Raw genomic sequence first — 17,534 nt, 5'->3', positions numbered from 1 at the left:
GAAAGAACACTTAAATAGCTTTGGTTAAACAGAATTTCATACTGTTTTGGAAGAAGTAACTTATGACCTTTTTTTTTGGGGGGGGTGTATTGGGTCACACCTGGCGATGCTCAGGGATTACTCCTGGCTCTGCACTCAGGAGTTACTCCTGGTGGTGCTCAGGGGACCATGTGGGATTCTGGGAATCAAACCCAGGTCAGCTGTGTGCAAGGGAAATACCCTACCTGCTGTGCTACCACTCAAGCCCCACTCATGACTTTTTAAAATATTATACTAGTAGTTATCTTTTAGCCTGCACTACTTCAGACTCTTAAGAAAGCACTTATATTGTTGTGTGTGAGAGAAGTTATTTTGCACAAATGAAGTGGATATACAATTGAGATAATTTCAAGGATCAACATACATATCATTAAAATACAGAAACAAAACAAAAAAATTTCCATTTGTAAAGAACCAGTTGTATGTATTTTGGACCATACTTGTAGGAGATCAGGGTATTTGGGGGACCCCTGTGCATCGTTAGGAATCAACTGAACCTGGTGTTCCCATATGCTTGCCCATACAAGTTAATACATTTGAAGATGTCTACTGTTTTTAAGAGGTCTACTAAATTTCTTAAATGACAATTATATTTAAGAAAATATACTTTAATCACTTGATCACTTGACATCCCATTACTCATCGATTTGCTTGTGCAGGTGCCAGTAAAGTATCCATTCATCCCTGTCGTGTGCTAGTGTAGCCCAATGGCATCCACTCGTTCTAGGAACACAAAGAGCCTCATACTGATCGTTCAGGGTCTTGACAAAGAAGTCTGACCATCTCGTAGGTGGGAGGCCATGCGATCTTTTGACATCCTATGGAAACTAGTCGGTAATGGCTCTAGTCCAGCGGTCATCTCCAAATCTCATTATGTGTCCAGCTCATCTGATTTTTGATGATTTGGCAAACGAGACATCGTCCCTGATTCTTGATCATTGGTGGAGGTTAGAACTCCGGATTCCTTCTCTCACTTGAGTGAAGCATGACTCTCCAAGCATAGCTCTTTCGATTCCTCTTTGGGAGAGCCAAATAGCATTCTCATCCTGTTTTCGTAGGGCCCAGGTCTCTGAGGCATATGTTAATGCAGAAAGAACAGTGGAATTGAAAAGATGTGCCCGGAGCCAGAAGTTCTTCGTCCTCTTAGCTATTTCTTCAATGCTTTTGAAGGCGTTCCAAACTGCTCTCTTCCTCCTGCGCAACTCAGGTGCCAGGTCATTCGTCATGTTGACTTATAGACCTAGGTACACATAACTGTTGCATTTGTAGATGTTTGTTCCATTGAGAATAAATGGAACATCAAAAATGAGACCGTTTCTCATAAATATTGTCCTCGTGAGATTCAGCTGGAGACCACACTCACAGTCAAAGTTGGCCAGCATTTGTGCTGCTTGGCTAATGTTTTGGTGTTATTAGAACGATGTCATCAGTGAAGCGGAGGTGGTATAATTGACAACCGTCTATCTTCACTCCCATTCTATCCCATTTCAGTTGTTGCATGACATCCTCTCGAGGGTGGCACTGAAGAGTTTCAGTGAAATGGTATCACCCTGCTGAACCCCTCCCTCTCTTGACATGGATGATCACTTCCTTGTAGAATGGTGTGATCCTGGTAGTGAATCCGTAATACAGCTCACGAAGGATCCTGATGTATTGATTTTTGAATGCTGTGTTTGGCTAGGGGGGATAGAGCAATAGCACAGCAGGCAGGGCATTTGCCTAGCACATGGCTGACTGGGTCAACCTGAGTTTGATTCCTCCACCCCTCTCAGAGAGCCCAGCAAGCTACTGAGAGTATCTCGCCCACAGGGAAAAGCATGGCAAACTACCCGTGACATATTTGATATGCCAAACACAGTAACATGTCTCACAATGTTACTGGGCCCACTCGAGCAAATCGATGAACAACGGGAGGACAGTGACAGTGACAGTTTGGCTAGGGCTTCAATGACTGCTTCAGTCTTAACAGAATCAAAGGTCTTCTTTAAATCAATGAACATTAGACAGGGTGGCATCTTGAATTCCCGAGAAACCTCAATGAGCTTGGTTATCATTGGATATGGTCGATCGTGCTGAATCCTTTTCGGCTTGCTAGAATGGTTGTTCTTCATCTACTATTCTGCCAATCCTATTCGGGATGACCTGAGTGAACAGCTTGTAGATGACAGACAACAGGCAGATCAATCAATAGTTGCCAATGTCTTGGATGTCTCCATTTTGTACAGTAGTACAGACCTGCTGGTTTTCCATTGGGACGAAACCTTGTATTCAGACAGGTAGTGTATGAAGAGTCAAGTCAATGTATTGATGAGTACTGATGGCAGGTTCTTCAGCTATTCGGGTCTGACCCTGTCTGGGCCGGATGCTGTTCGCTTCTTTACCAATGAAATGGCATGTCGGATTTCGGAAGGGAGAACGTTGGGAACGACATATCCATCCTGCAGAATTTGGTATGTGGTCAGGTGGACATGGCTATCAAAGAGATCCAAGTCAAAGTCATGAATAATCTTCTCCATTGCCCTTCTGGAAAATGTGGTAGATCCATCAGGAGGTCGGAGGACAGTCATCTTGGTCTTGTAGTTGGCAAAGAACAGGTGGGCACTGTGAATGCTTTTACCGGCTTCTGCCGATCTGCCAGCACTGCTGCTCTTCTCTCTTTGAGATCTTCCTTTATCACTTCTCTGTACTGCTTTGTAGCTTGGACATTTGTTTGTGGTTGCCTGAGGCTTGCACCAAGCCACGTTGGAGAATGAACTCAATAGTTTTTGAAGACAGGCATCTTTTTCTGGCTATCTCTCTCTTGGCATTCCTCGCACAATCATGGAGGTGCTGAACCAGTCTATCCTATTCTTCATCAATGTTGTCAATGATGGCATATTCCCATATTGCCACAATAGTGCCATAGAGCTCCCAGTTGGTGGTCATTCTGGGAGTTCTCTTCTTAAACTCTGAAGCCCTTTTTCCCTGCTCCCTGAAATAGAATTTTGCATGAAGGAGACAGTAGTCTGATCCTATTTGGAATTTTGGAACAACAGTGACATTGGTCAGGCAAAACCGTTGATTGAATATGATGTGGTCAATTTAGTTGTGGCACTGTCCACTGGGAGACTCCTAGGTCCAACGTTTAGATTTGGCCTTCTGGAACTGTGAGTTATCACGGATGGTCTTGGTCGACATGATGAACTTAGACAATCTCTCACCCTGTTCGTTCCATTCTAGGCCATGGGTCCCAATGTGGAGTTCTTTGACTGATTTTCTCAGTTCTATCTTGGCATTAAAATCACCAAAAATGATCTTGTAGAAGGTGTGGTCTTCTTTATAGAACTTCTCCAGCTCCATGTAGAACTTCTCAATTTCTCCTTCATCATAATTGGATGTTAGTACGTAGACAATGAAGATAGAAACTGCCGGCAGTGAGCCACATCTATTCAAGTGTAAAAGTCTTATTTGGGTTGTTAGGCATGCGAATAAATCAATATTTATGGCCAAGTTCATGTTGACAAGGACACGGACACCACCAATGCCTCTTTTTTCACATGTTCTGAGGAACAGTTTTTCTCCAGTGTCTAAAACGGCGTGATGTGATTGATGCCTACTCGTCTTGGTCAGACCAATGATGTCATACTTGATCTTTCGCACTTGTACCATCAGGTCCTTGATGGATGCATCCAATGCCAGCATATGTGCACTGAAAGTACAGACAGTCGTTTTTGTTCTTCCTCATTTTGGCAGCCTAGTTCGGCCTTGAGATTTTATCAGCCTCTCCTTCCTCATCCTACCTAATGCTGCCATATTGGTGGCTCCTTCAGGGTCAGGAGAATGAGACCCATTGTATCTACTGGTTCTGACATATCGAGTGTCCTACACTACTTCCACTACCCAGCCGCCACCATGCTCCAGGATGCTTTCCGGACATTCGGGCTGAGACTCACGCATGAGTGAAGCCCCACAGAACCAGGTAAGCGGAACTCTGTGACCTTGGACTCCAGGCTCAAGGGGACCCGGGAATAGAGATTCTCTGCCTGTTCCCACCAATCTCCGTTGACCCACCCTACCACCCTATCAGTACCAGATAAATACCTCATTGGCAGACCTCCACTACCCAGCCGACCGCCACACTTCAGGGCACTTTCCAGACCGAAGCAGCCACGCGACACATCATAAGACACTAAATACCCATCTTCCAAGATTAGCGCACCATAGCTGATGGGTCTCAAATATGGTTTGAACCATGGGAACACCTGCAAGGGCAATTAGAGGTCGTCCTAAAAGCCTTTATCCCTCTCAGATAGCCTGGCAAGCTACCGAGAATATCCCACCTGCACGGCAGAGCCTGGCAAGCTATCTGTGGCGTACTCAATATACTTTCATGAGGAAAAAAAATGCCACTGACTCAGAATTAGTTCCTCTGGCACTGAGAACTCTTCAAGGCGTTAATATTCTAGAACCAGTAATATTATGGAATAGTTTTAAGAGACTAATATATTAAATACAATGATACTTAATAAAAACTAAAAATTTTCAACAAATTTGCCAAAAGGAAGTGACCCATGACTGAAAAGCTTACAGACAATAAAGGAAATATATGTTACAACAGAAGAAGACACAGTATACTTTTTTCTTAATAGCAGAGAGAGATGGGAGATTGCCACTTCAGCCAATGGCATAAGATACATAAATTTAAAAATTCTTACCACACTTAAAGCTTTATAAAAAGTAAAGGTAAAGGCCCTCCCGTTGTTCAGCAATTTGCTCGAGTGAGCCCAGTAAGGTCTCCATTGGAGATTTTGTTGTTACTGTGTTTGGCATATCGAATACATCACGGGTGGCTTGCCAGGTTCTGCCGCGTGGGCGAGATACTCTCGGTAGCTTCCCGGGCTCTCCGAGATGGGTGGAGGAATCGAACTCGGGTCGGCCATGTTGGCTGCGTGCAAGGCAAATGCCCTACCGCTGTGCTATCGCTCCATAAGACATATTATTGTTTTCCACATGGAGCTTATAGCAAACACTAAAGGTCTGCAAAAATGAACACATGAAAGGAATAAAAGCAGTTTCCTTTTTGTAGCTGTCACCAACTTCTTCAAAGCAGCCTCCTCAGTGTCATCTCCTTCCCTGCTGATTCTAAGCCCTGTAAGTTGCAGTACTCATGTGGGCTGTAGGACTTCTCCACACGTGATCATTATGTTGCAGGTGATGACCACACCCTGGTGTCCAGAATCATGCCTGCCTGGCATACTAACTTGCCATTGCACTTCCTTTGCCAGGCTAGAGCTAATGAAAGGGACTACTCTCCTGATTCTGAAGCCATAGGTGTCCTCTGAGAGCAGTTGCTTAAAATTACCACAAGATGGCAATCTTTGTATGTGAAAATGACCTTGAGTTTTGTAAAACTTTTTTTTTTTTTTTCCCTCTAAGAGAAGGGGTAGGGCTGGAGCGATAGCACAGCGGGTAGGGCGTTCGCCTTACAAGCGGCCAACATGGCCAACCCGAGTTCAATTCCTCCGCCCCTCTCGGAGAGCCCGGCAAGCTACCGAGAGTATTCGATATGCCAGACACAGTAACAACAAAGTCTCCAATGGAGACGTTACGTTACTGGGCCCGCTCGAGCAAAAGAGAAGGGGTATAGTAAAAAAAGTGAAACAGGTTATAGAAGGGAGATTAAGTAGGTATAGTAGGCACGATGACAGTTAAGGTCTTCTAGAATTTTTTGCTGTTTTGGGGCACTGATAAGGGCTTACTCCTGGCTCTGTGCTCAAAGATCACATCTGGCAGCAGTGAGAGGGCCTATGGGGGTGCAGGGGATTCAAAGCCGGGTCAGCCCCAGGGCAAGACAAAACCCTACCCACAAGTAAGACAAAATAAGACAAAGGGCAAGACAAAACCCTACCCACAGTACTATCTCCATGGTCCAAAATTTCTAATCATCACAGTCAAGCTGTCTGACATTCAGCATTAATTCAGACTACCCAGTCTCTAATTCTTACCATGAATGAAGTACCTGAGCTCAGTTTTCAGTGTTTACAGCATATTAAAGAGTAGGTTATATGTTTACACCAAAACCAGAGAGTAAGAAAAAGTCTAATTGATAGATGAGTATTCTATATTTAACAAACTGACAGGCATTACACTAACCACTGATAGATGTGCAAAAGTAAGTTTCCTAAGCTAGCAATCAGAGGGCCTGAGGGATAGTGCAAGGGGTAAGGTGCCTGCCTTGTAGGCAGTAGACTCTGATTTGATCCTCAGCACCACATAGGGTCCCAAGAGCCTGTCAGTGTGGGGCAAAACAAACAAATGAACAAATGAAAAAAACAACAAAGATAGTAATGTTATTTAATCAAGAATTCTCTAAGTCAAATTTATGTTTGAAGTAAAAAAATATATAAAAACAAAAAACTGTAGCACTGTCCTCCCGTTGATCATCAATTTGCTCGAGCAGGCACCAGTAACGTCTCCATTCGTCCCTGACATGTGCTAGTGTAGCCCAGTGGCGTCTGTTCGCTTCAGGAACACGAAGTGAGACTTGTTGCTACTGTTTTTGGCATATTGAATGTGCCATGGGGAGCTTGCCAGGCTCTGCTGTACGGGCAGGATAGTCTCAGTAGCTTGCCGGGCTCTCTAAGAGGGATGGAGGAATCAAACCTGGGTCAGCCGCATGCAAGGCAAACACCCTACCTGATGTGCTATCGCCCCAGCCCAAAAAGTGGTCACAGTTAGTCACAGATTTAAAAAGGTTGAAAACCAGGGACTAGGAAGAGTACACTAATTAGCATGCACACACCCAAACCGGATCAATTCTAGGTACCACAGAACCTTCATGGTTTGGCACTAAAATCCCCAAAGCACCAATGGTGTGGCCTTGGTGGTTCCTGGCACCACAGAGCCCAAGAAGCATGCACATTTGGGTCTCAGCATCAAACGCGGCCATCCCAATCAAGTAGTGCTGGGAATGAGCCCAGGAGACCCTGTTCTCTGAGCATAAAAGATGCTTTTATCACCTGATCTATGCTACTCATGGGCATTTATAAAAAATATAATATAATAAATTATGTATTCACTAACAAATAAGATAAATGCTTATTTTTTTACAAGATGGAACAGTGACTGAATCACAGAAAGGGTTTATTACATGTATGCTGAGTTAAAAATTATAGCAGGCTTTGTGCTTCTTCTAGTGTTAAACCCTTAGAGTCATAGAGTGAACTTGAAAAATCCTGGGCCCTCAATAAATATTTAAAAATCTTAATGAACATCACTTAAATTGATATTACTACAGTCTTAATATGGTTCAGAAGCCCTTTATAAAAATTAAACTAACTTGGGAAAAAATAACCAATAAGATATGAAGATTATTTTAAAAGTGCTTAAAGTGTGGAAAGAAACATACCTTGAGAAACGCCCAAGCAATTTTCCGAAAGCCACATTCTTGGTTTCTAACCTCAGAGTGATTCCTAATTTCATCCATGCTTAAGAAATCAAGAATCTATAAAGAAATATTAAAATCACTTCAAAAAACATTAAAATTCCTAAAATTTATTATTTCCCAACCATGTATTCAATGAAAATACAAGAATCATTTTATAATTAAAGATTTTTCTCCTTATGGAGAGAGAGAACACTTTTAACCAATTGTTAATCATCTTTAAAACAGTCTATAGTACCCCAGGGATAAAGTTTTTAAGTTTTGCGCATATGTATATGAGAGGACTGTTTTTCAAAATTCATGGTTTTCAGCATCATTAAATGTAGCCCAGGACATCTCCCAAGTCCCACAAGGTTGCCCTTGGGTGCTCCATAACTGCAGGGACCACGCAGCCCCAAATGTTGGGGCTCTAACACTAGACCGCTGACCTGGTTAAGCAGTCTCACTAAGGAGTGGTCTCTGGTATCCCTGAGTATGATTTAGGAGGGTTTTGCCACCCCCACTCCCCCAAAAGGTAAAGAAAATTATAGCTTTATGTGGGTCTTTCCTTTAATCATATTCCAGAAGTTGGGGATATTATCTCTTGGTAATGTTATGAGGCTTCCAAGAGGATTTTTTCCACATCTCCATCCTATCTAGACATTATAATTCACACTTAAAATCAATATGCCACAAGATGATAGCGATAGCACGGTGGTAGGGCGTTTGCCTTGCACACGGCTGACCCGACAGACCTGGGTTCAATTCCTCTGGCCCTCTCTGAGAGTCTGGCAAGCTACTGAGAGTATCAAGCCCACAAGGCAGAGCCTGGCAAGCTCCCCGTGATGTATTCAATAAGCCAAACACAGTAACAACAAGTCTCACAATGGAGATGTTACTGGCCCCGCTCAAGCAAATTGGAATAACTTCAGGGAAATCATCCTGTGAACTTGACTTTCTTTGCAGTAAAACTTTCAAAGAGAAAACAAGATCAAAGGTCATATATATTGTGTAGTTTCCCTTGATTTGCTTTGAGTCTTTAATAAGTCTTTCTATCTAAGAAGTTCTATGACTTTTCATTATATTCTCTTGTACCTTAATCTTTATTACTACAAGTCATAAGAAAACACCAAAGGAGACTTAAATGAATTGAAACTTTTTGAAATGTGTTAAGAATGGAAGATTTTACATTGATACATTGCTTCAGTTAACAGTCATAGCACCATAAGAACTAAATTATAGAAAATAAATTAACTGATTCTAGCAAATGCTAAACAAAGAAACTACTTTTATATTTTTACCTATATTTCTATAGTATATTACAAACATTAAATCCTAGTGATGAAATTTTCAAATCACAATACCTTATATTGTGTAATTAAAATACAAAATTCAGCTTAAATATATTCAGTTCATACCTCAAAGAAAAGGATGACTTTGGGGCTCTCATCAGAATCTCTAATTAAATAAGTAAAGTTTTCATTAAATATAATTTGTTCTTCCCACTCTGGAAGCCTTGACTTCAACTGTTTAAAATCATATGGCTGGGTCATAATAGGAAGAATATAATCCACACTCTCTTTTTCATAGTAAGATGAAACAGGCCGTTCACTATATAAAAATAGATGTTTCTGTTAACATGATTTAGAGTAACTTTGAGAAGATGAGAGAAAATTAAAATAGTGTTTAGAAAGACCAGATTAATACAAAATAATAAACATTCATGGTATCAAAAATTATTTTTGATTCCCAATCTATAAAAATTTTATAAGACTTACAAGTGATAGTACTTTACCATCATCTTGATTTATATAATACAGTAGTTTCACTGTTATTTTATGATAGTCTAGGATATAGAACTAGAATAAAGTTCTATAAATTAGATCACAAATTATTTTGGATCATAAATTATTTTTTGGTAAAATTGTAAAATTAAATCCAAATAGGAAAATTACAAACCTAACATAACAGAATTATAGACCCTTTAAGATGTATTTTATTTTGTATGCCCAGGGACCACTGAAAAAGTGACCAGCTTTATTTGTAATATCTCATACTTTGTACTCCTGTATCTTTCCAAGCAATATTTTTTGAGGAACTTCAAGCATATATATATATATATATATAAGCTATACATACATACATACATATAAGTATTATTAGTAAAATAAATTCAGGACCAAGTTATCTCAGGTGGGACTTAGGTAATGCATTAATTTCAAAATAAAAATATGAATATAGATGACTAAAGCACTAACATGTAATATAATATTGAAACCATTATGCTGAAATGCCACAAATCATTTTTGAAGGAGTGATAGCACAGCAGTAGGGCATTTGCCTTGCGTGCAGCCGGCCCAGCTGAGCTAGGTTCGATTCCTCCACCTCTCTTGGAGAGCCCGGCAAGCTACTGAGAGTATCTCACCTGCACGGCAAAGCCTGGCAAGCTACCCGTGGCGTATTCAAAATGCCAAACACAGTAACAACGAGTCTCATGATGGAGACGTTACAGGGCCTGCTAGAGCAAATCGATGAACAATGGGAGCATCATGCTACTGTGCTACCGATTAAAGCTCTATTCTCTTCACATAAATGAACAAACAGATGTTCTCCAGGGGTTGGGGCAATAGTACAGTGGGTAGGGTACTTGTCTTGTGCCCAGCAGACCCAGGTTTGATCCCTGGCACCCCAAATGATCTCCTAAGCCTGCCAGTAGTGTTTGTAAATGTAGAGCCAGGAGTAAGCCTTGAGCACCACCATGGTGTGAACCAAAACAAAACTACAAAAACAAAACAAAAAACCCAACCTAGATATTATTCATTTCTTCTACAAAGAACATTAATTCAATGATAAATGAATATTTTCATATACGCTTTTTAAAATTATAATGTTATGACTCTATTCTCATTGACTTTCCATTGAAAAAATTACTTCTACAAAAGATAGTATCGATTTCAAGGGCTAGCTGTACAATAAAAAATGATTACCTTTCATCTTTCTTGACATATTGACCTGTATTCACATCAACCACATGAATTTTTACCATTGGATGAGAAATCAAAAAATCTGACTTAAGCCGATCTGTTCGATGAATATAAACTCCGAGAACAAGGTCATCATCAAGTGAATATTTAGGAGAAACTGGACTATCTTGGCTCATTTCTTCATGAAAGCCATCACCATCAGCATCTTCATTAGCATCTAAAGCTATATATATATTATATATATATAAATCAATGTTACAATTTATTGTTCCTAAAATATCAACAAAGTATGTTGAATTCATATATGGCCCCATATGTATAATTCATGATTTGTATTTAATAATAAAAAATGTCAAGGGAAAAATAGAAAGTCACATAAAAATACAGTACACTCAGAATAAAACATTACATTTGCTAATGCATTAAAACAGAAGTAATGAATTTTTCTCCAAGGACAATTAAACAAAAGAAAAAAATCTAAGGACACAAAAGAAATTTTTTAAAATATTTTTTAAAATAAAATATACATAACTAATCTCATTTTTTACTGTATTTTTTGCTTCTGGATAGAAAAGCAGAGATTCTATTTATCAATACATCTCATAACAACAAATTGAAAGAGACAAATAAAATATAATGAATATTTAGAAGGTATCAAAAGTCAGGACACACAGTATATAGACTAAGCTTCCAGAGAGAGTGAGAATCAGAGGTCAGCTGATGGTCTGGCATTTGTTTCCATCTCTGTAGACACTTGCTGATACAGTGTGTGGGAAGGGCAGGGACTTGGCCCAAGAAGAGTATCACTGGGAGAAAGAGAAATCAGAAAAAAACTGGGTGATGGCATGAAGTCAGGACAATAAAATCAGAGACTTTGGAAGCCTCAAAAAAGGGTCACATTTCTGAGGCTATATGAAATTCTTAGGAGGCAGTGAAATCTCCCTCCAGGTAGAAGGTATTTAAAAAAGGCCAAGAGGAAACACAGGAAGGCATGGTCTACCCATATGAGGTCCATAGGAATTATCCATTATTCTCAGGCTAGAATTCCTGACATTCACCACAAATGCCTGTTGGAAATTGGTTTATAGGTTCCTTTGGGGACAATCTTATAAAGTAGGAACTATAGAAAGGAAAAAGAGGAAAAATGAAAAGAATGTGAAATACTATTGATACTACTAGGATAAATAACCTCAGAATCGTAGGAACCCCAGGAGAGGAAAGGGGAAGAAGAGAGGGTAGGAATGGCTAATTAAAAATAAAAGATGAAAAATTCCCCAATATGTAGACATATCTGGGTACTAATCCAAGAAGTTCAAAGACTGCCAAACAAAATAAACCCAAACATAACAACAGTAAGAACCAAAGACAGAGTCTATTTAAAGCAGCGAAAGAGAAGCAAAACTTCATATACAAGGCGGGAACAAGAAGAGAATGGAATGATAAAAACACAGTATTGAATGTAAAGAACCTTCAATCAAGAATTCTCTATCTTATAAGGTTATCACTCAGAGGTAAAGAAAGGATAAAAACATTCTCAGGCAGGAGTATGGTGCCACCAGCAGGCCAATCTGTACCTGTGAGGCGCGTGCATCAACAGCCTGATGGTGCCTTCAGACTTCCAGATCCCCCAAAATTGCTGCTGTGCCTTTGGCCAGACCCCAAAAACTTGGGGCAAAATTTACCAAGAAAGTAAATGGCCTAAAGTTAGGTATGTGGGAAACACACCCACAAACCACCTCGGGCTCAAAGGTTCAATAAAACCAAGAGCTGATTCTTCAAAAGAATAAACAAGACTGATAAGCTGTTGGTAAAGCTGGCAAAACAAAAAGAAAAACCGTAGTAAAGAAGATCAAAAGCGTAAATGGAGAAGTTATAAAACAGAAATACAAAGGTTTATAAGAAACTACAATAAATAACTTTATACTCCTAAATTGGGAAACCTAGAAGAAAGGGTCAGATTTTTAGATCATACAGCCTCCCAACACTGATCTGACATGAAAAACAAAACAAAACCTCAATTAATTTAGAAAATTGAAATCATTCACTATCTACTCTCTAATCACAATGGAAGCTAGAAAACAAAACCAAAAAATTAACTATAAAGTCCCCTACTACATTAACTAAAGTTCTCAGTAAGTTCTCAGTGTTATAATAGATGTAGAAAATTTCAATACTAAGAGAAATGATAACAAGTGACCTGTGAGTAGGTTCTTTAAAAATATTTAAGGGTTAGAAATATACTTAAGTGTAAGAGTGTATGAGCACTTAGATTTGATACCTAGCACCGCTGAAAAATAAATTGATAAATAAAATAAAGCATGGCTAATTCAAAATAACAGACGGTATCTTTCACCAACATTACAGAAATATCAAATAAAATTATGTTCTTTAAGTCTAATGGATAAATTATAAGATAAATTCAAAACTATTTTTACTGAATGATAATAAAGGTACAGCATTCAGCAATTTTGGGGTACAACAAAAGTAGGAAATTTCAGTCCTAAAATAAAATCTAAAATATTTACTGACTGCTGACCAATTACACTTTTATTTATAACTTTCAATAACTATGATTTTTAGGGTTTTTTAGAGCATCTAACCTCAATTTTAAGAGAAATTTTCTTTGACACTATATCAACCACAAAATTAACTTTATCATAATAAATCAAATTAGGTAAAGAGTTAGAGATGGGCAACCAAAATTACCAATATAGAGGTCCAAAGTTACAAATAAATGAATACCTTAATGAAGGTGACTACAGGAATAATTACCAAGCAGTTTACATTGGATTGTTTCAGTTACATCTTGTGGTATAGATTTTATTGCTTTGAGGACTCAAAGGTGTAGAATTAACTTATTTTCACCACAAAATAAGAGTTTTCGGTTAACTTGTATACACAAACCTGCTTTAGCCTTCTTTTTCTTCTTTTTTGGCTTGGATCTTGTGTCATCTTGCATGCTCTCTTCAACACTCTGTTCTACTGAGTTTATTTCATCTTCTTGATGAGATTCTGAAGTAATAACTCCTATGACAGATTGTTTCTTTTGCTCACCTTCAACTGTGTCATTAGATACGAGTGATGCACTGCAAATTTAACCCAAGTGCAAACTGTTTATTATTATTATTATTATTATTATTATTCATTATTCATAGCACAACAGAGTAATACTAATAAGAGAAAAGCATTATTCTATAATCTTAAACCAGTATTATTCTATAATCTTAAACCAGTATTGCTGGGATATGCACATATTTCCTAATGCACTAAAATTATAGTTAAACTAGTTATCATTATATATTTTATTTTATACTTTGTGATAAAATATATATGCCATGAATTAAGCTTTATCTCTGGGGGAAATGATATTTTAATATATGAGCAGTGAAACCAGGTCTGATTAAATCTACTCTGCTGAAATGTCAATGATGAATAACTTTGTAAGTAATTTGGAAACAAAAAAGTTTTGTTTTGTTATGTTTTCAATGTGATTGATGTTGTTTTTTATTTTAAGATAAAAATTGTGAAGGACCAGAAAATGCACTTGCCTTGCACAGTCAAGCCCTGTCAGATACCCAGCACGTGCCCCCCTGAACATAGCAGGAGTGACTCATGAGTATAGAATGAGAAGTAAGCCCTGATACCACCAAGTGTGACAACAAATTTGGAACAAAAATAAAATGTTTGTATTTTCTAATGGATATATGCACAAGGCCGACCTGGGTTTGATCCCCAGTATCCTGTATGGTCCCCCCAGCACCACCAGGAGTAATTCCTGAGTGCAGAGCCAGGAGTAACCCCTAAGCATCGCTGGGTGTGACCCAAAAAGGAAAAAGATAAGAAAAAAAAAAGAATATTAGACCTCAAAAGTTCAAAATAAGAGTGTTTTTTTTTTTGGAAAAAAAATACTGAATCACTGAGATAGTTACAAAGTTGTTCATGACTGAGCTGAGTCACAACGTTCAAACACCTATCCCTGCACCAGTGCACATTTCCCACCACCAATGTCCTCAGTTTCTCTCCTGCCACTCCATCCCCAACAGCTGTCCTCTTTCCCTTCCTGCCTCCCTGCCTCCCTCCCTCCCACTCTCTCTCTGTTTCTTTCTGTCTCTCTCACTCTCACTGTGGTTTGCAACACAGGTACGGAAGGGTTGTCATGTATATCACTTTTCAGCAAAGAATGTTTCTTTAAGAGATCATTTTATATTTACCAAAGTAAAATACCTTGTTTCAGCTTCAGACAGGACTGGAATTTTCTTTTTCTTTTTCTTCTTCCTTTTTTCATTGCTCAACTTATTATCATTCAATGAAGTATCTGAGGGAAAATACGCCAACTGTTCTTTGAGTTTCTTTCTTATTTTCTTCTTAATCTCCTTTGCCATTTCTTCAGCTACTTTGAGCTGGTACAATTGCAGCATTTCTTCTTCTTCATCTAAATTATTTTCCCTTTCTTCATTTGCATTCTCACTTTTCTGTTGAGCAACATCTGGCTGTGATTTTGTTCGTGTTTTCTGATGTGTGGAATCCACTTTCTTCTCAGACATCTCCAGTTCCATTTCTTGTGCACTCATCTGAAACACTGTTTTGATAACCTTTTTATTCCTCTTTTCTTGCTTGTCTTCTGCACTAACATCATCATCTTGGCTTTCAGCTGTTAATTGTTTGCTTTTTAGTTTATTTTTAGTGATTCGTGTGCTCTTTTCATTATTAGAGTCAGGAGCATGAAAGTCATCACTTTTAGCTTCTTTAATATTCTGAAGATTGCTTTGAAAGGTATCAAACTAAGAAAAGAAGATATAATAACAAAATTTCAGCTAAGCCCAGTTTGGTTATATAAATGTACAAGCACAATAATTAAGTGTTCAACAACATGTCATACTAGGAAGAATATTTTATTTTTTACAGTGATACCATTTCAGAGCATATGCTGAGTCCTCTCCTAGTTCATTCTCCCAGCATTAGATGAATATATCTCAGAGTAATCTCAAACTACTTGAATTAATGAATTTGTAAATTATTTGCTCAATTTTAAGTATAATATTCTTCTTTAACAGAATGATTCATATTCTAATCTAAGTAAAAAGTATTATAGAAAATAAGAGTCACTGAATATAAAGCATTTCAGTTTCCCTTATAAAAAAGCAAACACATGTCATTTGTTTTGCTTTACAATTTTTTTAGAACCAAAATTCTTTTAGCTCTACAGTTACCCTGTAATTATTCAAAAAGTCAAAGGGCTGGAGCAATAGCCCAGCATGTGGATACTTGCCTTGCACTTGGCCAACTCAGATTCAAACCCCAGACCCTCCATATGGTCCTCCAAGCCCACAAGAGTGATCCCAGAGCCCAGAGCCTGGCATAAGCCCTGAACTGTTTTGATAACCTTTTTATTCCTGAATGGTTGTGGCCCCAAAACAAACAAAAAACACAAAAAAATGAAGATCAAAATACATCACTGATGTCCCAGTGCCACTGCCATGTAAGCTCATCTACTGGCCCTTTTCCAGAGACTCATAAATCCCGAAAGAGATCAACTAGCCACAAAAATTTCTCAGATACCTGTTCCCTGCTGAGACCTCTGGGGTTATCTCAGAGATAGGACAGGCCAGTGTCCACCCTACCAAAGCCTTGGCAGCCACCCCCACACCCCAAAGCATTGCCATACCTCAATCTGAACTGCCTAGTAAAATATTCTGGATTTTCTAAAGTGACATCTCCAAACTCTATAATACTGACATTCCAGTAGTTGCACACCACACTGGATGGGATATAAGGTAGTAGCCAATCAATCTCAATTTAAAAAAAATTAACACAGGCAATAATAGCTTAGCAAACCCTCACACAAGGACTTGATATTTCCATGATGAGATACAACAATTTTCACAAATTTTTTCTATGAAAACATTTTTTGATCATTCTATTAAACCATTTAGTGGTAACGAGAAATATAAAATAAATGATTGTGGCCCTGCTATGGGGACAGGTATGCAGGGTGGTTAGGAAAATAGAGACAATGGTGGAAGGAAGGAGACAGTGGTGATGGGATTGGTTTTGGAATACTGAATGCCTGTAACAAATTATCATGAACAACTTTGTAAACCACGATGTTTAAATAAAGTGTGTGTGGGGGGGAAATGCATCACTAATAATGCATGTATTAAACATTATGAAGTTAAATCGAATGCAGACTAAACATAAAATATGAGATATTTTAATTTTTTGAAATGTTTTGAAATTAAAAATGTTACTAGTAATAAAATATTTTGAGACTTTCCCCTATAATAATAAACAGTTGCTATTAAGAATCTATCATAGAAAATGAAACTCACAGGAAAAAAATTCTCCAAAGAAATGGGCAGTTCTGGAGAAACCATAAACTCAGAGTTAATTAACACAGAAGAAACTGGAGATAAGTTTGAGGATGCATTATAAAGGAGTTCAAGGGACTGAGGTGCCCCGATACCTCCATTTAGACAGTAACTTTTACCTACATGATACAGCAAGAAGCTCAGTACACAAATATAGTACCACAGGCTGGAACAATAGCACAGAGGGTAGGCCGTTTGCCTTGCACACGGCTGACCCGGGTTCCATTTCTCTGTCCCTCTAGGAGAGCCCAACAAGCAACCAAGAGTATCCTGCCCATACGGCAAAGCCTGGCAGACTAAACATGACGTACTGGAAATGCCAAAAACAGTAACAACAAGTCTCACAGTGGACATGTCACTGGTGCCTGCTCTAGCAAATCGATGAACAATGGGAGGACAGTGCTGTATCTCCACCAACAGCAGATATAGACTGCTGAATCAACCAATTAGAAATGACACTATCAAATAGATGACTAGACAAATAAAAACTATCAGCGCAAAGAAAATTAAAAGAATAAATTAGCACTATCTAATTAAAATATTAACAAAGAAAGAAATGAACTGTTAGCTTAAAAATAATTATAAAATAAGTACATTTAGTAATTGGAAACTTGTATGACAAAAAAAAGCTATTTTTGGCAGAGTTCAAAATTTCAATGATAGAAATAAAAGTTTAAGGTATGTGCTATTTGCTGGGAAATGGTTCAAAGGGCTGGAGTCATGCTCTGCATGCGGAAACCC

General features: G+C 38.5%; 1 protein-coding gene across 1 annotated transcript in view; it reads right to left on the bottom strand.

Annotated features, from left to right (window-relative positions):
- Positions 1-17,534, bottom strand: part of AHI1 (Abelson helper integration site 1) — a 231,328-nt gene that overhangs the window by 202,259 nt on the left and 11,535 nt on the right. The window contains exons 4-8 of the mRNA XM_056126207.1: positions 14,650-15,206; positions 13,330-13,511; positions 10,429-10,648; positions 8,860-9,052; positions 7,427-7,522 (exon numbers count right to left, since the gene is read on the bottom strand). Of these exons, the coding sequence (XP_055982182.1) occupies positions 7,427-7,522; positions 8,860-9,052; positions 10,429-10,648; positions 13,330-13,511; positions 14,650-15,206 (1,248 nt within the window). The remainder of the gene's footprint in view (positions 1-7,426; positions 7,523-8,859; positions 9,053-10,428; positions 10,649-13,329; positions 13,512-14,649; positions 15,207-17,534) is intronic.

Source organism: Sorex fumeus, unplaced genomic scaffold (genome assembly GCF_029834395.1).
Source record: "Sorex fumeus unplaced genomic scaffold, SorFum_2.1 ptg000061l, whole genome shotgun sequence".
NCBI lineage: Eukaryota > Metazoa > Chordata > Mammalia > Eulipotyphla > Soricidae > Sorex > Sorex fumeus.
The sequence above is the reverse complement of the archived record's forward strand: the minus strand, read 5'-3'. Positions and strand labels throughout refer to the sequence as shown.